This window comes from Triticum dicoccoides, chromosome 1A (genome assembly GCF_002162155.2).
Source record: "Triticum dicoccoides isolate Atlit2015 ecotype Zavitan chromosome 1A, WEW_v2.0, whole genome shotgun sequence".
NCBI lineage: Eukaryota > Viridiplantae > Streptophyta > Magnoliopsida > Poales > Poaceae > Triticum > Triticum dicoccoides.
Window position 1 is genome coordinate 24,421,360 of NC_041380.1, and position 25,850 is coordinate 24,447,209.

The window sequence follows — 25,850 nt, forward strand, 5'->3', positions numbered from 1 at the left end:
CCCAATGTAGTCAATGGTGGGGTTGATGTGGTCAAACCTAAACTTCTCCCATAACCATACCTGAATCATGAGTCCATCGCTAATTAGTGTACTCTTTTGTAATGCAACTACATAAATTATATAAAATAAATGCAATATTATATAAAATAAATGCGATTGTGTACTGGCTTAATCTTCTGGATGTCTCTGAGTGCCACCATTCTTATGAGGTATGTTTGCGTACGGGGATTGCGAGTATATCTGATTTAAGCGGTTTGGGAGGGAACTAAGGAAGAGCCATATATCTTGGACAGGTCCACCTATGGTGAGGTGTTCATGGAGCCTTTGGCTCATCAGAATGGAGAGAAAATCCAAAGGAGATATCCAGAGAATTGGGAAAGGGGACCAAGGAAGAGCTATATTTCGACATTCCGCATATCATTAGCAATTTGAGGTAAGAATTACAAATATGTTGTTTCAATACTCCCATGTGCAAAGCAACTTTGACCATAGCATACCCATCATTGATTGCTGTTCACATGTACAACACTCACATGCATGGAGCATGTGATAATCTTGGGAAAACATCAAAACAGGGATAAGATTATTTTTCTAATTAGCGTAAGTGGGATAGATTATTTGGATTTAAGTACATTTGGCCGGTTTCATTCAAGGATAACGTGAAAGATCTCTTATAATAGAATTTGCGATTTCTCACAAGGTTCACAAAACGGAAAAGAAAAAGGAGCCCGATGCTATATCCGTTTAGACTTATGACCATTCAGGAATAGAGAGAGACAAGTCATCTGCATCTGAGCAGTAAAACCAAACCAAACCCTTTACAATCCTGCTTCCATTACATGTCATACTGTAATTGGTCAACAGAAAGAATTAATAGAAGGCATCACATCATATTAATCATGTTCGGTGTGGATCTCCACCAGACAACTGTTGTAAAAAAAGACCAATACATTTATCACAAATATTATCATACACAGTACCCTTCTATAACTTACATCATAGAAGTTGTACAAGTTATGCAGTTGCAATTTTTGGCAACAACATGGCAGCTCTGAAAGAATGTTCCATTCCACAAAACATCGATTCTTAAGAAAATACAATTGAAAAATATTATCACTTATCAGCTAAGAAGATACAGAGCCTTCTGCACACAGTCTTCTCTTCAGTTTCTTGATCCTCTGTTCAGCAGAGAGGCAAGGGCTCACCGTTCCACTCTTTTAGGCACTCCAGCAGCGCGTCGATGTGCTTGCCCTGGTTCATGGCGACAAACACCTTGTCCACCTCTTCCCCAGGAGACCGTGTCTTCTCCCCAGTCAAGTACTCAGTCCCAAGCTCCTTGCGCACGAACCTGTAGAGCGGGTATGACCGGCATTCAGTGATACGGTTATGCTGTGTGGCGGTGCCGTTCTCCACGGAGGACCAGGCAGCCTCAACCTCCTTTGGTAGCACTGCACGGAGCTCCTGCTCGAATGCGGCAAGCTTGGCAAAGACAGATGTCTCCATGTCGTGCTCGGCCTCACCATTGGCCAAGGCGTGCTCCACGAGAACCGCACGCATCTTCTGCATCAGTGGGTAGTTGGCGCTGCAAGGGTTGTCTGCATACGCGAATACCGCCTCACGGTCAATCGTGAGCAGCAGGTCCTTCTCGCAGAATCGCGCATTGTGGAGGTGCCCATTGTTGGTGGTGCTCAATGTCTTCCTGGCCGTCATCTTCACACAGCTCTTGACGGCATCCTTAACATTCTCCTCGAGATGGCGGAGGTCGATGGCCTGGCACAAGGCGACCATGAATGTGGAGGACATGAGCTTGAGTACGTCAATGGCCTCGGCGGTCTTCCTGGAGGAGATGAGACCAAGAGAGTTGACATCTTGATTGTGTTGCTCGGCGCTCTGGACATGGTTGGTCACCGGATTGCCTAAGAACTGGAGCTCAGAGCAGTATGAGGCCATGGCAATCTCAGCTCCCTTGAAGCCATAGTCCAAACTCGGATTGCGCCCGCCGGAGAGGTTGGAAGGCAAACCGTTGTTGTAGAGGTCGTTCACCAGCTCCGAGAATTGGGCAAACATGAGCTTGCCGATCGCAGCAATGGCGAGCCTTGTGTTGTCCATGGACACGCCGATAGGTGTGCCCTGGAAGTTTCCACCGTGGATGGCCTTGCCACGGGAGACGTCGATGAGTGGGTTGTCATTGACGGAGTTGATCTCTCGCTCGATCGACTTGGTTGCAGCACGAATGACCTCAATCTGGGGGCCAAGCCACTGTGGTGATGTGCGAAGCGCATACCTATCTTGCTTTGGCTTCATCAACGGGTCAAGCTCGCCGAGCTTCTTTGCGAGTGCCATGTAGGAGCTTCCTTCGAGGATGTGCTCCATGATGGCGGCGGCCTCGATCTGCCCAGGGTGGTGCTTCAGCTTGTGGGTCAAGTGGTCAGTGTACTCTGGCTTGCCGTTCATGACCTCGCAGAAGACAGCTGATAGAACCTCGGCAAGGAGGCTCAGGATGTTAGCCTCGAAAAGCACCATGGACGCAAGCCCGGAGCCCACTGCTGTGCCGTTCACCATGGCAAGCCCTTCCTTGGGCTGCAGCTCAAAGAAGCCATGCTGGATGCCGGCGATCTTGAACGCCTCCGCCGCGTTAACCTTGCTGCCGTCTGGGGCAGTGGCCACGGAGTTTGCCCGACCGGTCACCAGGCCCGCGATATAGGAAAGCGGAACGAGGTCGCCGGAGGCGGTGATCGTGCCCCGGAGCGGCAGGCATGGTGTCACGTTGGCGTTGAGAAGCGCAGCAACCGTCTCGAGGATCTCAAAGCGGATGCCGGAGTACCCCTGGAGCAGAGTGTTGACACGGACGAGCATCGCCGCCCTTGTTGCTGCGGCAGGCAGAACATGTTCCCGGCCACCTGTGCCGAAGGCTCCGGCATTAAGGAATCTGAACAAACAAGAAGTGCACAAGAAAATAAGGCTTCGGGATCACAGAAAAAAAAACCCAAAGGAGTACAGGAGGATCAACAACTGAAATATCTAATTTGTTGGTGGCATAGTTTAACTGATTCGTACCTGATGAGCTCCCTCTGGAGAGCGCCGCCCTCCTTGGTCCTCCGGTGGGATGTGGCACCGAAGCCGGTGGTGACACCGTAGCTGTCGGTGCCGTTGGCCATGCTATTCATGACCCAGTCACTGCTCTCCTTGACGCGGCCGCGGGCTGATTCATCGAGCTCCACCCTGGTATCACTACCGGCGGCCACAGCGGCGACCATGGCGATGGTCAGGCTGGCACCCTCCATGGTCACCACCGGCCTACGGTACTCCTCGACCATCTGCTTCACGGCGTCCAAATGGCTCCCGGACAGCCCCTCCGCCGCCTTCCCCCAGTTCAGCGGGTCAGCCCGCGCAGGCTGCGCCACGCACAAGCTGTTGCCGTTGCCAGCGACCTGCCCGTTCTCGCACTCCATCGAGATATGCCGAGAGAAGTAAGCTAGAAACTTGTCAGCTGGAAAGTCTGTGTATCTGGATGAAGCTTGATCAGGATGTACTCTGTAAGTGGTAGACGGACTTGCGCTGAAGTGGAAGGCGAAGGAGGCTCTTGTTGGAGAGGAATGGTGGGAGAGGATGGGTTAAATAGGCAGCGAAGCTAGGCAGGGCGAGTGGGTGGGTGTGGACTTGACCGCTGGATTTGTCTTAGGCAGGGTTGGTGTATTCTTTCTTGTGTTAGTCATGCATGCAACAACCCAGTTTGCTCTTAGGAGAAACGAATCTAGCTACTTGGTCCAAGCCACTCGATATAATGGTGAAGGCCGGCAGTTTTGTCGATAATTGGAACGTTTCAAACAAGAGTGCTGGCTACCTCCACAATGCATAAACTACTATAGGAAATCTTATAAAAAACAGCTACGGTCTTTGCTTTGACAAAGTATCTGTGACTCGTCCAAAAGCGAGTGGGGTTCTGCATGCTCTGGACAACACGACTTGTTATCTGCTAATGATTCAACAGAGCTTTCACAGTTTCACTAGTTTTTTGTGTGGCTCGACGAAGCCCGCATATATTATTCCATTTTTTAAACTTAAGCTTGCACGTGCTCGGTCCCAGCGCGCTGCATGTATGCCGCCGTGTGAAACATAAAGTGCCACTTGACTTGAGTTTGCTCAGTGGAAATGATTTCTTAGAAAACACAACGGCGATCCTCTCGTCAGTCATCCGCGTGCCACCGAAAATTAGGACCAGGTATGCGTGAGTGGTCAAGTCGTTGGTCACACCAAGTCATGTGTGTCTATATTTCATCGCTGATTTAGCCAAGTTCCCGCCAGATCTTTCTTTGCTTCAAGATTCGCGCGAGAAGTGGCGTGTCTTGTTTTGTCAGGGGACAGCGAGGGTTTCTAAGTGGGCTGGGTTTTAGGGGCGCCTTTTTTCGTTTGTTTTTATTTTCTTTTGTTTCTCCATTATCCTGATTTTTTTTCAGCTTTTATACTGTAGATCTGGGGGGATTTGTTGGTTCCAGTAGGTTTTGTTAAGGGAGCACCCTGTGTACACATGTATAGGCTGTAGTCCAGAGCCGTGTAAGGCCCAGGCCCATGTAACCCTCTACTTCTAGCTTCTTCCTCTCCATACAGAAACTCTGCTTTTTGTCTATCTTTCACAATATTGAACATGGTATTAGAGCCAGCGAACCCTAGCTTCCGTCTGCCGCCGCCACACACGGAGCCGTCGTCAGCGAGGTGATTCCGGCGAGATCCTTCGTCCAGCAACGTCCTTAACTTTGGTTCCCCCTGTATTCATCGTCATCTCGTGGGAACTGCTCTCCCGTAGCTCCCCGTGCGTCTTCCCCGCTGACCTGTGGTTGGCTTCTTGCGCCATCGCCGGCCTTCCAGCAAGCCGGTGCGACATCTCCGCCAAGCCGTTGCCTTCGCATCGGAGGTTTGCTGCTCTATCAAGCAGCTCCTCCTCTATCAAGCAGCAGCTGCTCTGTACGTATTGGGAACATGCTCCCTATCAGCTGGTCTGCTTAATTCTGTTATGCTCCAGTAACTGAAGAGGTTTCAATTGCTTGATTTGCTCTCCAGTTAGCTGTTGCCTTGTGGTGCTTTGCTAATTTGGCCTCTGAACTTGCTCCTACTCTGTTCAATCATTGATGTGGCTGCTGGGATTAGTTTTTCCCCCTTTTGCTAGAGGTCCTTGCTGCCATGGCGAAGAATGATTTTGGATTAGGAGCTGGTTCAATGTCCATAGACATCAAACTTGATGGTACAAATTACAGGGAATGGGCTTTCTTGGCTAAAACAATCTTAAGGGCAGCAGGTTTTGTCTCACACTTGTCTGATGATCCACCTAGTCCTATTGATGATGCAGCTGGGAAATCTTGGCAAAAGATTGATGATCGTGTCATGGGCGCTTTAGTTCTGGGTGTTCATCCCTCACTCAGAATGAGTCTTGAGCATCACACTTCAGCCAAAGAAATGTGGAAGTATTTTGAGCAGCGGTACATTCAGCCTAGCGGTGCTCTCCATTTTTCACTGTTGCAGAATTTACACAACACTCAGCAGCAGCAAGACATGTCCATCGAAGAATATTATGGGGCTTTTACTCGCATTACTGGTCAGCTATGTTCCATGGTTCCGAAGAGTAGTGTTGGATGTAAGTCGTGTGTGGCCAAGGAAGAATATGAGCATCGGACTCTTGTCTTTCAGTTTGTGATGGGTCTGAAACAAGACTTTGAGAACATTCACACTCAGTTGCTTAGTCGTACAACTCCTCCTACCTTGACAGAGGCACTTGCTAGCTTGATTGCTGAGGAGACTCGTCTTCATTCCCTTGCTACCACTTCAACACCTTCTCTACACAGTGTTCTGGCTTTTCCTCAGCGGCCAAGTGCTTCTAGGGCTGCACCTTCAGGTGCTTTCTGCTCGCACTGCAAGAGGACAGGACACTGACCTGATAATTGCTTCCAGCTTCATCCAGAGCTATTAGACGAGTATCGTGCAAGAAGAGACCTGCAGCGTCGTGCAGCCACCAAATCTCAGTCTCGGTCTTTGAGGCCGTCTACAGCGACTGTCACCGAGCCGCCTGCAATGAGTGCTTCTGTGTCTGCTCTCACTCAGTCTGCATCTACTTCTGCACATCCTTGGGTCTTGGACTCTGGAGCATCTTTTCATGTGACCTCCGATCGCTCACAGCTTGTGTCTTGCCAGCCTGCGCAAGATGGTGCCTCTGTTCAGACTGCCGATGGTACACCTTATTCTGTCACTCATCGGGGTTCACTTTCCACATCAAAATTTTTTGTTTCTTCCATATCTTTTGTTCCTCAATTGTCCATGAATCTTATGTCAGTTGGTCAAATTACCGACATGAACTGTTTTGTTGGTTTTGATCCCTCTTTTTGTTATGTGCAGGATCGTCAGAGCAAGAGGATCATTGGAACTGGCCATCGCCGTAGAGGATCCTCGTCCCTCTACGTTCTTGACTACTTACACCTTCCTTCAGCTTCCACCGCTTCCGTGATTCCGTCTGCTGCATCAACAAGGAGATCCACTTTGTCGTTTTCTTTTGCCCAGTGGCACCATCATTTAGGTCACCTATGTGGTTCTCGTTTATCCACTCTTGTTCAACAGGGTGTTTTGGGTCGTGTACCTATAGGTGTTGGTTTCCACTGTAAGGGTTGTAAGCTAGGGAAACAAATACAACTTCCATACTCTTCCAGCACTACTCATTCTAGTCATCCTTTCGATTTAGTGCACTCTGATGTATGGGGTCCCTCTCCCTTTGTTTCCAAAGGTGGTCACAAACATTATGTTATATTTGTTGATGATCACTCCCGATATACTTGGGTATATTTTATGAAGCATCGTTCTCAATTGATTTCTATATACCAAGGTTTTGTGCGTATGATCCGTGCTCAATTCTCTAGTGCTATTCGTGTTTTTCGTTCTGACTCTGGAGGGGAGTATCTATCTACTGCTTTTCGTGAGTTTCTCTCTTCTGAGGGTACTCTCCCTCAGCTCTCATGTCCTGGTGCTCATGCTCAGAATGGTGTTGCTGAGCGTAAGCATCGCCATATTATTGAGACAGCCCGCACCCTTTTGATTTCTTCATTTGTCCCTATTCATTTCTGGGGTGAAGCTATCTCAACTGTTGTCTACCTTATAAATGTGCAACCTTCTTCTCGTCTTCAGGGAAAGTGTCCTGGTGAGGTTTTGTTCGGTTCTCCTCCCATGTATGACCATCTTCGTGTTTTCGGCTGTACTTGCTATGTTCTTCTAGCGCCTCGTGAGCGTACCAAGCTAACTGCACAATCTGTTATGTGTGTTTTTCTTGGATACAGTCTTGAGCATAAGGGTTACCGTTGTTACGATCCTTCTGCTCGCCGCATTCGCTTTTCTCGTGATGTCACTTTTGTTGAGGATCAACCCTTCTTCTATTCCGATTCAACTAGATCATCATCCTCGACCACTTTAGAGTCTACCTCATTTCTTTCTCTTCCACCAATCTTTTCAGATGAATTTGTCTCTGGTCAGCCATCATCTGTCTTGACATCAGATCCACCTTCATCACATGTGTCATCTCCCCTTTTGCCAGTTCCAACTCCAAAATTTCTTCCATCAGCTCCACCTCTAGATAGCCTTCCTTTCCATTACAGCCGCCGCCCTCGAGTTCCATCTGATATACAATCATCTGTTCCCTTGTCTTCTTCTCCTCCGGCCAGTACTATTGATCATTGCACTGGCGATTCCTCCCAGACAACAAGGTATGCTCTTCGTGATCGTTCCTCTCTTGAGATTCCTGACAGATACAAAGAGGACTTCTGTGTAGGGGCAGTGTATGAGCCTAGCACTTACCATGAGGCAGTTGTGTCACCTGAGTGGCAAGTGGCGATATCTGATGAGCTTGCAGCCCTAGAGTGTACTGGTACATGGGATCTGGTACCATTACCTCCTGGGTCTGTCCCTATCACTTGCAAATGGGTGTACAAGGTGAAAACCAAGTCAGATGGTTCTGTTGAACGCTATAAGGCCCGACTAGTTGCAAGAGGTTTTCAACAGTCCCATGGGAGAGATTATGATGAGACTTTTGCTCCAGTTGCTCATATGACTTCCGTTCGCACTTTGATTGCTGTGGCTGCGAATAGGTCATGGAAGATTTCTCAAATGGATGTGAAGAATGCCTTTCTTCATGGCGATCTGCATGAGGAAGTTTATATGCAGCCACCTCTGGGTATTGAGGTTCCACCAGGTCATGTTTGTCACCTTCGAAAGGCTCTTTATGGGCTCAAGCAAGCCCCTCGTGCCTGGTTTGAGCGGTTCAGTTCAGTGGTTCAAGCCGCTGGTTTTTCTCCTAGTGAGCATGACCCTGCACTCTTCATTCATACATCTAAGCATGGTCGTACATTACTTCTGCTTTATGTAGATGACATGTTGATCACTGGAGATGATGTTGGGTATATTGCTTTTGTTAAAAAGAAGTTGAGTGAGCAATTCAAGATGTCAGATTTGGGGCCTCTCAGTTATTTTCTAGGAATTGAGATCGAGCACACAGATGATGGTTACTATATCTCCCAACAAAAGTATACTCAAGATTTGATTTCTCGCTCGGGTATTACCGACTCACGCACTGCTGTGACACCCATGGAGATTCATCTGCAGTTGCGTCCTACTGATGGCACTCCTCTTGAGGATCCCTCTCGGTACCGTCACATTGTAGGCAGTCTGGTGTATCTTACAGTGACAAGGTCTGACATTGCTCATGCAATCCATATTCTCAGTAAATTTGTCAGTGTTCCTACCTCAGTTCATTATGGCCATCTACTTCGAGTGCTTCGATATTTAAGGGGGACTGCATCCCGCCGCTTGTTCTATGCTCATTCGAGTCAGCTGCAGCTTCATGCTTATTCCGACTCCACTTGGGCAAGTGACCCAGTCGATCGTCGCTCTGTCACTGGCTATTGCATATTTCTTGGGACGTCTCTTATTGCATGGAAATCCAAGAAGCAAACTGCAGTGTCACGCTCTAGCGCCGAGGCAGAGCTTCGGGCACTTTCTACTACGACATCTGAGATTGTGTGGCTTCGTTGGCTATTGGCTGATCTTGGTGTTCCATGCCCTACACCCACAACTCTTCTTTGCGACAATACTGCTGCCATTCAGATTGCTAATGATCCAGTGAGGCATGAGCTGACCAAACACATTGGTGTGGATGCCTCCTTCACTCGATCTCATTGCCAACAATCAACTATTAATCTCCAGTATGTCCCAACAGAGCTTCAAGTTGCAGATTTCTTCACAAAGGCTCAAACTAGAGATCAGCATAGGTTTCACATTTGCAAACCAGTAGGTTGGATTAAGCAGAGATCTAAGGGGGTTCTCCCTGTTCCAGTAGTTTGGACCAAGTAGAGATTAGTAGTTTCTTTCTTCCAGTAGTCAAAAAGTAGTTTCGATCAGCAGAGATTAGGATGTTTTATTTTCCATTTCCCCATTCTAGCAGATCATATCCCCATGTACGAGTGCCCTTTTTTGTGTGTGTTCCTGTTTGCCATACTTTTTTCTAGCAGAGAGAATATCCCCTGTGTGTCCCTTCTTTTTTGTGTTCTTTTTTGCTATTGACTTCCTCGACCCCACACCCTTGACTACACAATGGGTGAGAGTGACTAATAACCCAATACTGGACTGGCACGAAATCACGGAAGCAGGAATATATTTATGAGAAACATGACCATGAAGCCAGAGAGGTACAACTGACTATGCTTACCCTTTTCAATTCATTCCAATGCAAATTTAAGTTCCTTGATGTTTTTAAAAAATTAAGTACAACTTGACATATTGCATGACCTTATTTTCTTAATTCAATGTAAGGTTTCTATGCATGAAATTTAAGCTTTGTACCAAATTGATGTGATATGCTTTTGTGCAGGACTATAGATTTGTGATATATGACTATGAAAAGCCAACCTTTGGCCCATCAGAATGAAGAGACAAATCAAAAGAGACATAGGGTGATTTAGGAGGGAATAATGAAGAGCCATATATCTTCTACAAGTCCATCTATGGGGAGATGTTCATGGAGCCTTCAGCTCATCAGAATGTAGAGAAAATCCAAAGGAGACATCCAGAGACTTGGGAAAGGGGACCAAGAAAGAGACATGTTTCCTTGACATCCCTACATATATATATCATCAGATATCCATGGAGCAGAATATCGTGGGAAGTTTTCAAGCTCTCTCTCAGCAATTTCAGGTAAGAACTACAAATATCTTATTTCAATACTCCCATGTGCAAAGCGACATTGACCATGCGATACCCATCATTGATTCTTGTTCACATGTACAACTCCCTGAAGCAAAAGTTATGGTGAATTTGGGGAACATATATAGGATATCATTTTCAGTTCCTTCCAGTTTCGTCTGATTATAAACATGTTGTTAGAAATAGTTTATCTATGCATGGAGTATGTGATAATCTCGAGAATACATCAAAACAGGGATTGCATTATTTTTCTAATTAGCATAAGTGAGATAGATTATTTGGATTTAATTACTTCAGCTGATTTCATTTAAGCATACTGTGAAAGATCTCTTATAATGGAATTTGCATTTTCTTACAAGGTTTACAAAACGTAAAGAGAAAAAGGCGCCCGAGGCTATATCCGTTTAGACTTACTTATAAGCATTCAGGAACAGAGAGAGACAAGTCATCTGCATTAGAGCATTAAAATCAAACCAAAACATTTTACAATCATGCTTCCATTACATGTCAGACTAGAATGGGTCACCAGAAAACTGAAATAGAAAAAGAATTCATATAGAAGGCATGACATCATATCGATATAACTAGCAACTACAGAGAGACAACAGAACAGTAACTTAATTTGAAGGCATCATGTCCTCCTTCCTCACACCTTACAGACGTTTGATCTCAAAAAAGGACCGCTATAATTATCACGATTTTTTTATCATATACTGCACTCTTTTAGCTTACATCATATAAATTGTACAAGTCATGCAGTTGCATTTTTTGGCAAGAACATGGCAGCTCTGTAAGAATGTTCCAACTTACCAAACATCGATTTTTGAGAAAATGCAATTGAAAAAAATACTATCACTTCAGCTAAGAAGATCCATAGCATTCTGAAATCTGAAGCACACTGTCTTCTCTTCAGTTTCTTGATCCTCTGTTCAGCAGATAGGCAAGGGCTCACCGTTCCACTCTTTGAGGCACTCGAGCAGCCCATCGATGTGCTTGCCCTGGTTCATGGCGACGAACACCTTGTCCACCTCTTCCCCAGGAGACCGCGTCTTCTCTCCAGTCAAGTACTCAGTCCCAAGCTCCTTGCGCACAAACCGGTAGAGTGGGTACGACCGGCATTCGGTAATACGGTTCTGCTGCGCGGCGGTGCCGTTCTCCACTGAGGTCCGTGCAGCCTCGACCTCCCTTGGTAGAACTGCACGGAGCTCCTGCTCGAACGCGGCAAGCTTGGCAAACACCGACGTCTCCACATCGCGCTCGGCCTCACCGTTGGCCAAGGCGTGCTCGATGAGAACTGCACGCAGCTTTTGCATCAGTGGGTAGTTGGAGCTGCAAGGGTCATCTGCATATGCGAACACCGCCTCACGGTCGATCGTGAGCAGCAAGTCCTTCTCGCAGAAGCGTGCGTTGTGGAGATGTCCATTGTTGTTGGTGCTGAGTGTCTTCCTGGCTGCAATCTTCACACAGCTCTTGACGGCATCCTTGATATTCTCCTCGAGGTGACGGAGGTCAATGGCCTGGCACAAGGCGACCATGAATGTAGAGGACATGAGCTTGAGTATGTCAATGGCCTCGGCGGTCTTCCTGGAGGAGATGAGACCAAGAGAGTTGACATCTTGGTTGTGTTGCTCAGCGCTTTGGACATGGTTGGTCACCGGGTTGCCTAAGAACTGGAGCTCGGAGCAGTATGAGGCCATGGCAATCTCAGCACCCTTGAAACCATAGTCCAAACTCGGGTTGCGCCCGCCAGAGAGGTTGGAAGGTAGACCGTTGTTGTAGAAGTCGTTTACCAGCTCTGAGAACTGCGCAAACATGAGCTTGCCGATCGCAGCAATGGCGAGCCTTGTGTTGTCCATGGACACGCCGATAGGTGTGCCCTGGAAGTTTCCGCCGTGGATGGCCTTTCCACGGGAGACGTCGATGAGTGGGTTGTCATTGACGGAGTTGATCTCCCGCTCGATCGACTTGGTTGCAGCACGGATGACCTCAATCTGGGGTCCAAGCCACTGCGGCGATGTGCGGAGCGCATACCTATCTTGCTTTGGCTTCATCAACGGGTCAAGCTCGCCGAGCTTCTTTGCGAGTGCCATGTAGGAGCTTCCTTCGAGGATGTGCTCCATGATGGCGGCGGCCTCGATCTGCCCAGGGTGGTGCTTCAGCTTGTGGGTCAAGTGGTCGGTGTACTCCGGCTTGCCGTTCATGACCTCGCAGAAGACAGCCGATAGAACCTCCGCAAGGAGGCTGAGGATGTTAGCCTCGAAAAGCACCATGGACGCAAGCCCGGAGCCCACTGCCGTGCCGTTCACCATGGCAAGCCCTTCCTTGGGCTGCAGCTCAAAGAAGCCATGCTGGATGCCGGCGATCTTGAATGCCTCCGCCGCGTTAACCCTGCTACCATCCGGAGCAGTGGCCACGGAGTTTGCCCGACCGGTCACCAGGCCTGCGATATAGGAAAGCGGGACGAGGTCGCCGGAGGCGGTGATCGTGCCCCGGAGTAGCAGGCATGGTGTCACATTGGCGTTGAGAAGCGCAGCGACCGTCTCGAGGATCTCAAAGCGGATGCCGGAGTACCCCTGGAGCAGAGTGTTGACACGGACAAGCATCGCCGCCCTCGTCGCTGCGGCGGGCAGAACGTGGTCGTGGCCACCGGTACCGAAGGCTCCGGCATTAAGAAATCTGAACAGACAAGAAGTGCAAGAAAATAATAAGGTTTCCAAAACTCAGAGGTACACATGATCAACAAACAAGTGAAATAAACTACTCCTACTAATATGTTGGTCGTTTAATTCAATTGGTTTGTACCTGATGAGCTCCCGCTGGAGAGCTCCTCCCTCCTTGGTCCTCCGGTGGGAGGTGGCACCAAAGCCGGTGGTAACGCCGTAGCTGTCAGTGCCGTTGGCCATGCTGTTCATGACCCAGTCACTGCTCTCCTTGACACGGCCACGGGCAGACTCGTCGAGCTCCACCCTGGTGTCGCTGCCGGCTGCCACAGCGGCAACCATGGCAATGGTCAGGCTGGCGCCCTCCATGGTCACCACCGGCCTACGGTACTCCTCCACCATCCGCTTCACCGCGTCCAAGTGGCTCCCGGACAGCTCCTCGGCCGCCTTCCCCCAGTTCAGGGGGTCGGCCCTGGACGGCTGCGCCACGCACAAGCCATTGGCGTTCTCAAACTCCATCGGGATGTGCAAGTAAGTTCTAAAGCGAGTAAGCTGGAGGCTGGGCGGGTGTATGTGTGTGGCTCTGGATGAATTCTGGTAGATGGACTTGCACTAAAGAGAGCTCAAATTGCAGAAGAAGGTGAGGGAGGCTCTTCTTGGAGAGGAAAGGAGGGGGAGGAGGGGTTAAGTAGGCAGCAGCTTGGGTAGGGTGGGTGTGGGTGGTGGGTTGGTGTGGACTTGGAGGGTGGGTTTGAATGGACTTATTCCGGGGAAGAAGATGGTTGGTGCGGGGTAAGAGAGATTACCAACTGTTGTACTGTTGTTAATCGGTAATCATGCATGCTTGCATCTGGATTATTGTGTGGGGTTCTGTTTAAACTTAGGCTAGGTTTTGTTCTCCAAAGCGAGTAGGGTTCTGCCAGTGGTTCCTAAGCTTTCACTACAGTAGTATTTTTGTGTGGGTGCGACGAACCCCACATATATCTATTTAAACTCGAGCTTGCACTCCAGTATTTTCTAATGCAAGTAGGGCAGACGATTACCCTCGTGTTTCACGAAGGGTTGTCTTAAAATGAGACGATCCACCCTCAGACCTCAGTCCCGCTAGATGGTCAGTCAGTCGTGTACTCATTTTGTTCCCTCAGTGATCAATTGTAAGCTTCATCCAAAGAAAAGGAAACCAACATTTCCTGTTTATTCGCTTCACACAGACTTGACTCTGCAAAGTGGACAAGATTCCCCAGAAAAACTGCGGTCATCCTCTTGCGCATCCGCTCAAACATCACCATCGTGAACGGCGATCGCAATCATGTTTATTCATGACTCAGTGGAAATGATTCCCCTTTCTTCTTTGATAAAGGGCGATTTTATAAACCCAAAATGTAGCATGGAAATGATTTCCTGTAAATTACTTCATTCGCATCGCATACATACATGTCAGATTCTTGATTAAGTTGAGGTTCTGGCTATCGGAAATATTGAGCACACCAACCGGGCGTTCATGGTCTGATATTTGACTTGTTTTGTGAGCAGGTTGATACTTGACTTTGTCCATGATTGCCAACAACTCCGGTTATTATTAGTGCTCGATTTCTTTACCGGGACTTCTAACATTGGTCAGAGATATAGAGGCATCGTGTGGTACTAATAATTGTACAATAATTAGCTATGCACAAGTATGTCCTGAGAATTTTACCAACCATAAGGATTTCCTCGGTGGGTTGGTGATACGCGTAAAAAAGCATTCGCAGGACGAGTTCAACAGTTGAAGTGGCAAACCAAACTAAGCAATTGTCTATGGCCGAAAGTACCCTTCTGAGCTTGAGCTCAAATGAGCTCATGTGAACGGTAAAATCAAAATAAAAAATCAACATTCTTGAATTTTTATATGGTAAACTTAGTGTTTGCAAATTTTCATCATTAGATTATATTCGTGGAAGACGTGTAAAAAAATCAATGGTCCAAATTACTTTCGAAAAGTATTTTCAGAGCATCGATTTTGTTTTGCCATCAATCTGGTCGACGATGCGGCGCGGTGTTGCCGGTGGCTTGGCGGCTGCTCGGGGTGTGTCGGACGTGTGGCGGCTGCGTGGATCCCTCTCGGATCTAACGTGGTGGTGTGGTCCTACATGGTGGCGTTGCGCGGGCTCCTCCAGGTGACGGCGACACTTTGGCGGCGGTGGTCCATGACACAGCTCACGGCGATGGCCCGGGGTGGTCTCGCGGCTGGTCGTGGCGGCGCCGATCTGATAGGTGGTTGTGAATGTCATTCAGTGGGTATTTCAGCTTTCACAGACCAAATTTCACAAATTTGACCCTGTTTTTTTCCTGGATTTTCATTTGCCTTTTCTTCTTTTTTGCTTTGGATTTCTCTCTCTGAATTTAATTCAAGAAAATGGTTAGCCATTTTTTTAATTTCAAAATTAGCATGAGCTTAACTAGTAAAATCTTTTCCAAACTATACTCTACGATATATGTCAAGCGCAAGCCATCCCTTGACCATTTTTTATTTCTTATTATTTTTAAGAAATTCCCTCTGTTTTGCACCTTTGTGAAGGAGCACCATCTAAGTCAGATTATTTGCTTCCTAGAAAATTATGGTGGTATCTTGTGATCATGTATATTCCCAATGTGCAAAATCATGATATCCTCCAAGTCAAATGTTTGCTTCCAGATTTTCTGTCGGAAAGCTAGCAAAATATAGCAAAAAATGTATCTTTCAAGCGGTGGCAGTGGCATGCATGCAGCCCGCTATGGCCAGACCACCTGCAAACTGGAATATCCCCATGTTTAAATAGAATATGTGGGGTTGGTCGACAAAATACTACTCCCTCCGTTCATTTTTGTAAGACATTTTAGACATTTAAGACATCATCTAAAACGGTTCAATTTCAGTTCAATTTCATGTTTAAATGTCCTAAACGACTTACAAAAATGAACAGAGGAAATAGTGAAAGTAAAAACATTGTCCATGAATCATTAGCAGATAACAACTCTCGTTGTCCAGAGCATGCAGAGCCCCACTCGCTATGGAGTCACACACTTTGTCAAAGCAGAGACCCTGCGTAGATTTCCTATATAGTAGTTTATGTATCGTGGAAGCAGCCAGCACGCTTGTTTGAAACATTCCAATTGTGGACAAAAAGACACATGTTTACATTAGTAGAGCTGCACGTTCATAACTCAAGAGCTAGGTCGCTGCATGATTAGCAGAGGAATGCACCTGGTTAAATTAACACACAAGCACATGATGCATGGCATGATTAACACCGAACACTTAGCATGTGAGGGCGCAAGAAAATGGAGCACATGACTCGGCCTCTCTTCTTCCCCGCACCAACCATCTTGCGCACCTGCCACCATCGTCAAGCGGTCAAAACCACACCAACCCACACCCGGCACCCACCCTGCCTACTTAACCCTTCCTCAACCTCCATTCCTCTCCAAGAAGAGCTCACCTTCATCTGCAACTTGAGCTCTCTCCAGCGCAAATCCGCCTACGGCCTACCAGAATTCATCCAGCGCAAGACCTGCCAGCTTCTAGCTTACCTGTTTCCCTACTTCTTTGCACATCACGATGGAGTGCGACAACAGAGCGCACGTCGCCGCCAACGGCGATGGCTTGTGCGTGGCGCAGCTTGCGCGGGCCGACCCGCTGAACTGGGGGAAGGCGGCGGAGGAGCTGTCTGGGAGCCATCTCGACGCGGTGAAGCGGATGGTGGAGGAGTACCGTAGGCCGGTGGTGACCATGGAGGGCGCCAGCCTGACCATCGCCATGGTCGCCGCGGTGGCCGCCGGCAGCGACACCAGGGTGGAGCTCGACGAGTCCGCCCGCGGCCGCGTAAAGGAGAGCAGCGACTGGGTCATGAACAGCATGGCCAATGGCACCGACAGCTACGGCGTCACCACCGGCTTCGGTGCTACTTCTCACCGGAGGACCAAGGAGGGGGGTGCTCTCCAGAGGGAGCTCATCAGGTACGTATTCATTCAAGTGAACAACTTAGAAATGAGTGATCATCTGTGTGTCTCTGGTTATATATGGAAGCCTTATTTGTTTTGCCTATTTCTTGTCTCTTCATCAGATTTCTTAACGCCGGAGCCTTCGGCACTGGTGGCCACAACCATGTCCTCCCCGCCGCGACGACAAGGGCTGCGATGCTAGTCCGCGTCAACACCCTGCTCCAGGGGTACTCCGGCATCCGCTTCGAGATACTCGAGACGATCGCCAAACTTCTCAACGCCAACGTGACGCCATGCCTGCCACTCCGGGGAACGATTACCGCGTCTGGTGACCTCGTCCCGCTTTCCTATATTGCGGGCCTGGTGACCGGCCGGGCAAACTCCATGGCCACGGCTCCAGACGGCAGCAAGGTTAACGCAGCCGAGGCGTTCAAGATCGCCGGCATCCAGCATGGCTTCTTCGAGCTGCAGCCCAAGGAAGGGCTTGCCATGGTGAATGGCACGGCTGTTGGCTCGGGGCTCGCGTCCATGGTTCTTTTCGAGGCTAACATCCTCGGCGTCCTTGCTGAGGTTCTGTCGGCAGTTTTCTGCGAGGTGATGAATGGCAAGCCGGAGTACACCGACCACTTGACCCACAAACTGAAGCACCACCCTGGGCAGATTGAGGCTGCCGCCATCATGGAGCACATCCTTGAAGGAAGTTCCTACATGGCACTTGCGAAGAAGCTCGGCGAGCTCGACCCGTTAATGAAGCCAAAGCAAGACAGGTATGCGCTTCGCACTTCGCCGCAGTGGCTTGGCCCCCAAATTGAGGTCATCCGTGCTGCCACGAAGTCGATTGAGCGGGAGATCAACTCCGTCAACGACAACCCACTCATCGACGTCTTCCGTGGCAAGGCCATCCACGGCGGAAACTTTCAAGGCACGCCTATCGGCGTGTCCATGGACAACACAAGGCTCGCCATTGCCGCTATCGGCAAGCTCATGTTTGCGCAGTTCTCGGAGCTGGTGAATGACTTCTACAACAACGGTTTGCCTTCAAACCTCTCTGGCGGCCGTAACCCGAGCTTGGACTATGGCCTCAAGGGTGCTGAGATAGCCATGGCCTCGTACTGCTCTGAGCTCCAGTTCCTAGGCAACCCGGTGACCAACCATGTCCAGAGCGCGGAGCAACACAATCAAGACGTCAACTCTCTCGGTCTCATATCTGCTAGGAAGACCGCCGAATCCATTGACATACTAAAGCTCATGTCCTCTACATTCTTGGTCGCGTTGTGCCAGGCCATTGACCTCCGCCACCTCGAGGAAAATGTCAAGGATGCGGTCAAGAGCTGTGTGAAGACGGTGGCCAGGAAAACACTAAGCACCAACAACAATGGTCATCTCCACAATGCACGCTTCTGCGAGAAGGACCTGCTGCTCACAATCGACCGCGAGGCGGTATTCACGTACGCAGACGACCCTTGCAGCGCCAACTACCCACTGATGCAGAAGATGCGAGCTGTTCTTGTGGAGCACGCCTTGGCCAATGGTGATGCCGAGCACGATGTGGAGACATCGGTTTTTGCCAAGCTTGCCATGTTTGAGCAGGAGCTCCGTGTTGTGCTGCCGAAGGAGGTCGAGGCTGCCCGGAGTGCTGTGGAGAATGGCATCGCTGCGCAGCAGAACCGCATCACCGAGTGCCGGTCGTACCCGCTCTACCGATTCGTCCGCAACGAGCTTGGGACTGAGTACTTGACTGGGGAGAAGACGCGATCTCCTGGCGAAGAGGTGGACAAGGTGTTCATCGCCATGAACCAGGGAAAGCACATCGACGCGCTGCTCGAGTGCCTCAAGGAGTGGAATGGTGAACCCCTACCTATCTGCTGAACAACCTATCAGAATTTGAAGAGAAGATAGTGTGCTTCAGATTTTAAAGGCTCGGAATGTTCTTAGTTGATAAATGAAAATAATGTTTTTCCATTGTATTTTCTAGAAAGGTTATGTTTGAAAAGTCGTTCTTACAGAGCTGCCATGTTGTTGCGAAAATATCAACTGCATGAATTAAGTGGTATATATATAGCCAGTACAACTTCTGTGATGTAAGTTAAAAAGGTATAGTATAAACATTCCTGATAGAAGTACTGGTTCCTTTTTTGAGATTAAATGGTCTGGTGGAGGCTACTCTGAACAGTGCAAAGAGTCTATCGTTCGCATGCCATTGCCATTACGGTGTGAGGACTAAGGACACGGTGCATCAATAATTCAAAGTTGGTGCAAGGGCTACTACTCCCTCCGTTCTAAATTACTATCGCAGAAATGAATGTATCTAGAACTAAAGTACATCTAGATACATCCATACTTACGACAAGTAATTCGGAACGAAGGGAGTAGATAGCAGACCGGCAAAAGGTGCCTACAAAGTCACTGGACTGTGGTGTCTTCGTAGTTGCAATGCCTTCTCTGAATTTTTATTTTGTTTCACTTTTCTGTTTACAAATTTCAGTCTGGCATAGTAATGAATAAGGATTGCAATCTTTTGGTTTTCCTGCTCTGATGCAAATGATCTGTCTGTCTATGTTCTGAAAGGTCACGGAAAAAAGAAGGCTGAAAGAGAATTCAAAATCAACATGCAGATAAACATATGACCCGGAATACACTAAATCCATAGCTTATTCATTTAAATTGATATTCACAACGATTTTGCAATCTTGTCCTAGGTACCGTGCTTACAACTGCCACAAGTCTAATAGGACTATAGATAACTGAATGAAACCAGAAGAAGAAAAACATCAATCTTCTTGGTATTTGCTTTGTATAGAACACAGGGATCTTCGGGTTTCCAGAGATCACATAATGATGTTCTAATTCTAGTGTTACTGTGCTTACTTATGACACTTGACAATGAAAGAACATAGTGAACAAAACCATAATCCAGAAGGAACATATAATTCTTCTTGCTATTTTCATAGCACAATTAGCATGGGACATATAAGTCCAGTCGAAACAGCCAAAATAAAATGGGAATAAAAACCTTCCTGGCGCCTTAGGTGTTCATAGGAAAGACACGACTGATGTGCTGAAAGAACCATGGCTTTATGTCAATATATAGTTAGATAGATTTCTCAAACAAAAAAAAAACTAGATAGATTTGTTTGGATCTAATTTAATTAAACTTCCTCGTCTCTCCTTGGTGATTTTTCATGACACCAGGGTGGATGCAAAGGAGACATAAAGGGGCGGTATATAGAAAATAAATGAACAAAAACACAAGAAACGACACCAACCTTGTTATATGATTTGCATAGCACACAATTATCCTGTGGCTTCCAAGGTGTCTGTCGCATATTGATGTTCTTTAGAAATACTCGCATGTTGAATTTGCAATCCCGGTGTTGTCAGGCTCTAACAATCAGAGAATACAGTAAATGGACAAAACCACAAAGAACAAATATTCCTTGTCTGTATGTAGCACAACTGGCATGGGACTCATAATCCAGTAAGAAAACAAGACAAAATAAAATCCTTCATGGCGCCTAGATGATCATACGGAAGACATAACTGAACCAGGTTCACAAACAAAGTATTTAAGAAGAAAAAAACGAAGAGCTGGAAGCATGATGATATAGCTAGATAGAGTTGCTTGAATTTTAATTTAATTCAGCCTCCTAATCTCTCCTTGGCGATTTTTCATGACGCCAGGTCGGTGCCTCCTCCGACCCGGTGGATGCAGTGGAGCGTAGTCTTCGTCTTCGTCGTAGTCCTCATCAACCTCCTCCTCGTAGGTGTGACTATGCCCTTGTTTTTCAGCTGTTGCCTGTAGTCTTTCTGTGTCTCGAGCATCCTCAGTTGCATGTCCTCCACGACCTCATCCGTATTGGCCCTGGTGGCATAATAGCATGCGGCCAGCTCTGGGCACTTTTTGATAACGCTATCTGGCCACACTCCGTCCTTTGGGGCAACGGCTTGTAACTCATGACATATTTCACATCGCTCTCAGGCACCACACGCAGGATCTTCTTTTTCTTCTTTTGTGCTGGATCTGCAGGGCTGCCTGCCGACTCGACCGACGGCTTGTCACCACCCACCTTGATTTCTTGATCCTGCAAATCCACCACCTCCTCCTCCTCGACGGAACTTGAAGATGAAGTTGCCATTGGGATCTGCACTGCGATAAATTGTTCGGGTGAGAAACCAGGCGCCTCTGGACGCATATTTATACAGGGGCGAGCGCGAGCGATTCGATTCGAATCCCATCGGAAGTCTGCTCGACTCCTTGTCGGAGTCCAAGTCCTAAAATCGATATATATACTTCAAAACAAAAGAGTATCTATCCAATTCGCCGCCGCAGTCGGCAGATGATCATCCGGATCACAGCTCCACAGATCTGGAACTAGTATTCTTATTAGGATTGGAATCGGGTACACGAATACGAAGCAGAAATCAGGGACATAACTAAATCAAACATGAATACGAAGCATTTACTTGTTTTTTTTGTGGGCAACTGATAGGGAGTGAATTGCAGAAAACATAAACATTGAAGACTAGGGTTGCAGAAACCACAATTCTACAGTTTTGTACCCAAAACCACTAATTCCATCTCATTGCAAAAACCAGCCCCCCTTCCTTCGTCGCTCCCGCGAGTGATAAATGTACTGGTTCCATTTTTGAGATCAAATGGTCTGGTGGAGGCACACGGCATCTAATCTATCGTGCAAAGAATCTATCGTTCGCATGCCATTGCCATTACGGTGTGGGGCTGAGCCGTTGAGGACACGATGCATCAAGAAATCAAAGATGGTGCGAGGGCTAGTAGATTGCAGATCAGAAAGTAAAAGAATGTGCCTACAAAATATCTGGACTGTGTGGTGTCTTCGTAGTTGTGCTAGTTACATTAACACGATGCAAAACCTTCTCTGAATTTTTATTTTGCTTCAGCTATCTATTCTGAATTTTTATTTTGCTTCAGCTTTCTGTTTACAAAATTTCAGTCTGACATGTAATGGAATAAAAATTGCAGAGTCGTTTGGTTTTCCTGCTCTGATGCAGATGACCTGTCTCTCTGTGCTCTGATGCAGATATAGTATTCGTAGAGTACATTATATGGGAGGGAGGGAGTAGTTTCTAATCACAGAAATAAGAGGGCTGAAAGAGAGTTCAAAATCAGCAGGAATACACTAAATCCATAGGTGATTTTCACAATGATTTTGCAATCTTGTTCTTGGTCGTGCTTACAACTCCACAAGTCTAACAGCATTATAGATAACTGAATGAAACCACAAGAAAAAAATTATATCTTCTTGGTATTTGATTTGCATAGAACACAAGGAATGGGGTTTCCAGAGATCACATGATGATGTTGTAATTCGTGTTACTGCGCTTACTTACGACTCTTAACAACTAAAGAATACAGTAAATAACAAAACCACAAGGAACATATAATTTTTCTTGGTATTTGCATAGCACAATTAGCATGGCACATAAGTCCAGTCGAAATAGGCAAAAATAAACTCGGAAAGGCACGGCTGATAGCTGAAAGAACCACGACTTTATGTCAATATAGCTAGATAGATTTCTCAAACAAAAAAAAAACTAGATTGATTTGTTTGGATCTAACTTAATTTAGTTTCCTCGTCTCTCCTTGGTGATTCTTCATGACGCCGGGGCGGTGCCTCCTACGCCCTGGTGGATGCAAAGGAGCATAGTCTTTCTCTTCGTCGTAGTCCTCGTAGGTGACTATGCCCTTGGCCTCCAGCTGTTGCGCGTAGTCTTTCTGCAGCTCTAGCATCTCACGTTCATTGCTGTCCGCGACCTGGGTTGTGTGACTGTGTCGGCCTTCATCATGTAATAGCTTGCCGCCATCTCCGGGAGCATTCTGATCATATCTGCTGGCAACTCTACAGTGTAGGGCTTCGGCTCATAACTTATGACATATTTCACCTCGCTCGCTGGCACCACACGCAAGATCTTCTTCTTCTTCTTCTTCTTCTTCTTCTTGGTCGTCGCAGTTGCTGTCGTCGTCTCTGCGGCGGTTGCGCCCGGCTTGACTGCCGACGGCTCCTCATCGTTAGCCGCCGTGTTTTCCCAAACCTGCGAATCCAGCGTCTTCTCGGAAGACAAGGAACTTGGGATTGTGGCCATTGGGATCTCTCGCAGTGCAGCTGATCGTTTCGGCTGTTTGGATGCAAAACCAGCCGGGCGGGTCTTGATGCCTGTTTATACACAAGGCGAACGAGTCCTTGTAGGACTCCAAATTGTATAGGTGTGCAAGGAAGAGTATGATTCGATTTAATTGACTCCAAATTTGCACGCTTCCATATTTGGGTTTTTTTTTTTTGCACGCTTCCGTATCATACAAACAAGTTCACAAAAATCATTGGTTGAGTTGGTTAGGTGGACAGTGGTATCCCCAACCCATCAGGGTTCAAATCCTGGTGCTCACATTATTCCTGGATTTATTTCAGGATTTCCGGCGATGCGTTTTCAGTGGGAGGAGACGTTTCCGTCGACGACGAGACGCCTATGGTGACTTCGTAAATCTCAAGATAATATGCCGGCTCAGTCTCTCGGAGGTGTTCATAGGAATACGGTGTGCGTGTGTGCGTTCATAAGGGTAAGTGTATGCGCGTGTATATGAATGCTTGTGTTTGTACTGATGCTAAAAAAAAGAACGGACAAAATTAACAAGATTCCATCCAGCGGACGTCATGGGAAAATCCTAGGCAAACGTTTAAATCCGGCGGACCGGCCGACTCGCTGTCATGCGTGTACGCTCATGTACGAGAGCCACGTCCACACATGGGTCCACTTACAACCGTCCACTTCCCTTAGGGCATGTACAATAGTGCTATCTTAGGACTGCCACGTAGAATCAATGATGAGGTGGAAGAGAGAGAATTCATAAGAAAAGGCTTCTCTTTTCTTATTTAAGAAAAGACAAAAAATGATCTCTTAGCACAATATGTCTCATCACGTTTTTAGGAATTGCTAGTTATTGAAGATAAGGCTAAGAGATGACCAATTATAGACTTTTTTTGTCCTCTTTAAATTACATGCAAAATTTAAGATAAGGCTATCTTATCAACCATTGTATATGCCCATATCCTCTCTCACGGGTGCTGCTGGCCACACAATCAATCGCACATCCATCTTTTTCTTCCTCCTCGTGCGATGCTGCTGCTCCCGCCGCTCCTCCTTTTTTTCGGCTGTCATTTGGTGTGCCGCCGCCGCGAGCGTTGTCGTGGAGCCGAAGCGGCCACCGGCAGATCAGCAGCCGTGCCTGCTACGTCGGAGCTCCTCACTTTTTTGCTGCAATCGGTTCGTGGGAAGCTGCAACCGGCTGTCTAGGAGCTGCGACCGGCGACAGCCACCTGCGGGATGCGGCGGCGCTGGAAACGGGGACATCAGGGATACTGGAACCAGTGGTGATTTTTGCTTCTACCAACTGTAATTTTTGCTGGAACTGGTGTGTTCTTTTTCCTTGGATCGGTGATTTTCTCCTGGAACCAAGTTCTATTTTTGCTGGGACTAGTGATATGTTTTGCTGTGATGGGAGGAATATTTTGCTGGAACTGGTGTTTCCTTTGCTCGAATTAGTGCCAGCGGTGAATTTTGTTGGGACCAAGATGTTGTTTTGCTGGAAACAGAGATGTGTTTTGCTTCTACCGATGGTAATTTTTGTACATGGTATTACCATGGTCTCCGAATTTTGCTGAATCTAGTACTCTTTTTTTTGGTACCATTGTTTGCTTTTTGCTGGAACTAGCATCATTTTTGCTACAACTGTCTTTGAGTTTTGCTGGGAACAAATGATTTTTTGGCTACCATTGTCTTAGTTTTTCCTGGAACTAGCACCTATTTGTGCTATTACTATCTTTGGATTTTACTAGAACCGTCGTCGATTTTGCTACAACCGGTAAATGTTTTTGCTGCGTCCATTCATGACGAGTCGCGACCCACGGCGACGATGACAGCGTTTTTGTTGCAACCGCCGTTGCTTTTTGCTACGACAAACAAGTTTTTTTGCTACATCTGTTTTATGGTGTGATTGGTGCCGTTTGTATCGCCGAAACTCATGCAGTCGACGACGAGGCCGGGGACGACGCGCCGGAGTGCTGCAACCATGGACCGTCTGCGACCGGTCAGCGACGAGATCTGGAGCACAAACTACGAGCGGGGGAGGTTCCCCGGCAAGCACGGTCGCAGGAGATGACGTGTGGCCTCGCCGTCGTGAGCAGCGATGATCCGACGAGCGGGGGCGATCCAGCGAACGACGACGATCTGGCAAGCTTCGTCCTCTCATTCTCGTCCTGAACGTTCTCTCCTGATTTGAGATGAGGAGGTGGGGAAGAGAGAGTCGTCCACGCGGGGAATACGGAAATGAGGACCGGATTCTTAGATCGGACGGTCTTCATACTTCGCATCTGACAGTCAGGGTTGGACCGGCCCAAAGTTGGCCGGCGGACCAGCTTCGCCAAAATCCTACTAATTCGTACAAGGTTCGTAAAACAAAAAGATACAGAGCGTACACCTACCATTACTTGGGTAATAGGCAGGCCCATTTTAACGTACAGGCGGTTTTGGTTTTCAGAATTTTCATCGGTTTTTTGAGGAAGCAACTAGTTAACGAGCGCTTCTTCGGGAGCCTCGTAACAATCAGCGTCACTTGGCACGCTCTCAGCCATTTGCCACGTGTCGCGCTCTGGACGCTCTCTTCAGATTTTATTTTTTTTCGGTCGCATTTTTGGCTTTTTAAACGGTTTTTCTCGATTATTTTGGACGTTTTGGTTTTCCCCCGGTCTTTAATTGGAAAAAAAAATTGCGCGAAAAAACACATTTTCTTTTTTTTCTTTCACAAAAGTCATGGTATTTTTCGCGAGAGTCACGGCCGTGCCTTTCGCAAACGAAAAAAACGCGTTTTCTGTTTTTTTCCTTTCGCGAAAGTCACGGTTTTACTTCCGCGAAAAGCATGGTTGTGCTTTCACGAGATCGCGGCCGTGCCTCTCGAAAAGGGAAAAACAAAAC

At 47.5% G+C, this 25,850-nt stretch overlaps 4 protein-coding genes across 4 annotated transcripts in view; 2 read left to right on the forward strand and 2 right to left on the reverse strand.

Annotated features, from left to right (window-relative positions):
* LOC119350282 overlaps nucleotides 1-8,645 on the forward strand; it is a 34,025-nt gene extending 25,380 nt beyond the window's left edge. Inside the window, exons 5-7 of the mRNA XM_037618196.1 lie at nucleotides 6,385-7,033; nucleotides 8,396-8,530; nucleotides 8,632-8,645. Coding sequence (XP_037474093.1) covers nucleotides 6,385-7,033; nucleotides 8,396-8,530; nucleotides 8,632-8,645 — 798 coding nt within the window. The remainder of the gene's footprint in view (nucleotides 1-6,384; nucleotides 7,034-8,395; nucleotides 8,531-8,631) is intronic.
* Nucleotides 924-3,570, reverse strand: LOC119360153 (phenylalanine ammonia-lyase-like). The gene is made up of 2 exons (XM_037625919.1): nucleotides 3,058-3,570; nucleotides 924-2,929 (listed from the first exon to the last, which is right to left on the reverse strand). The coding sequence occupies exons 1-2, from the start codon at nucleotides 3,450-3,452 to the stop codon at nucleotides 1,183-1,185; spliced, it is 2,142 nt and encodes a 713-aa protein (XP_037481816.1). The 5' UTR covers nucleotides 3,453-3,570; the 3' UTR covers nucleotides 924-1,182.
* Nucleotides 8,646-10,636: 1,991 nt separating the features above from the next.
* Nucleotides 10,637-13,406, reverse strand: LOC119360164 (phenylalanine ammonia-lyase-like). The gene is made up of 2 exons (XM_037625925.1): nucleotides 13,030-13,406; nucleotides 10,637-12,903 (listed from the first exon to the last, which is right to left on the reverse strand). Exons 1-2 carry the CDS (start codon nucleotides 13,404-13,406, stop codon nucleotides 11,157-11,159), a joined length of 2,124 nt encoding a protein of 707 aa, XP_037481822.1. The 3' UTR covers nucleotides 10,637-11,156.
* A 3,058-nt stretch (nucleotides 13,407-16,464) lies between these two features.
* LOC119360175 (phenylalanine ammonia-lyase-like) lies at nucleotides 16,465-18,966 on the forward strand. Its single transcript, XM_037625932.1, has 2 exons — nucleotides 16,465-16,862; nucleotides 16,970-18,966. Exons 1-2 carry the CDS (start codon nucleotides 16,465-16,467, stop codon nucleotides 18,714-18,716), a joined length of 2,145 nt encoding a protein of 714 aa, XP_037481829.1. The 3' UTR covers nucleotides 18,717-18,966.
* The last annotated feature ends 6,884 nt before the right edge of the window (nucleotides 18,967-25,850 follow it).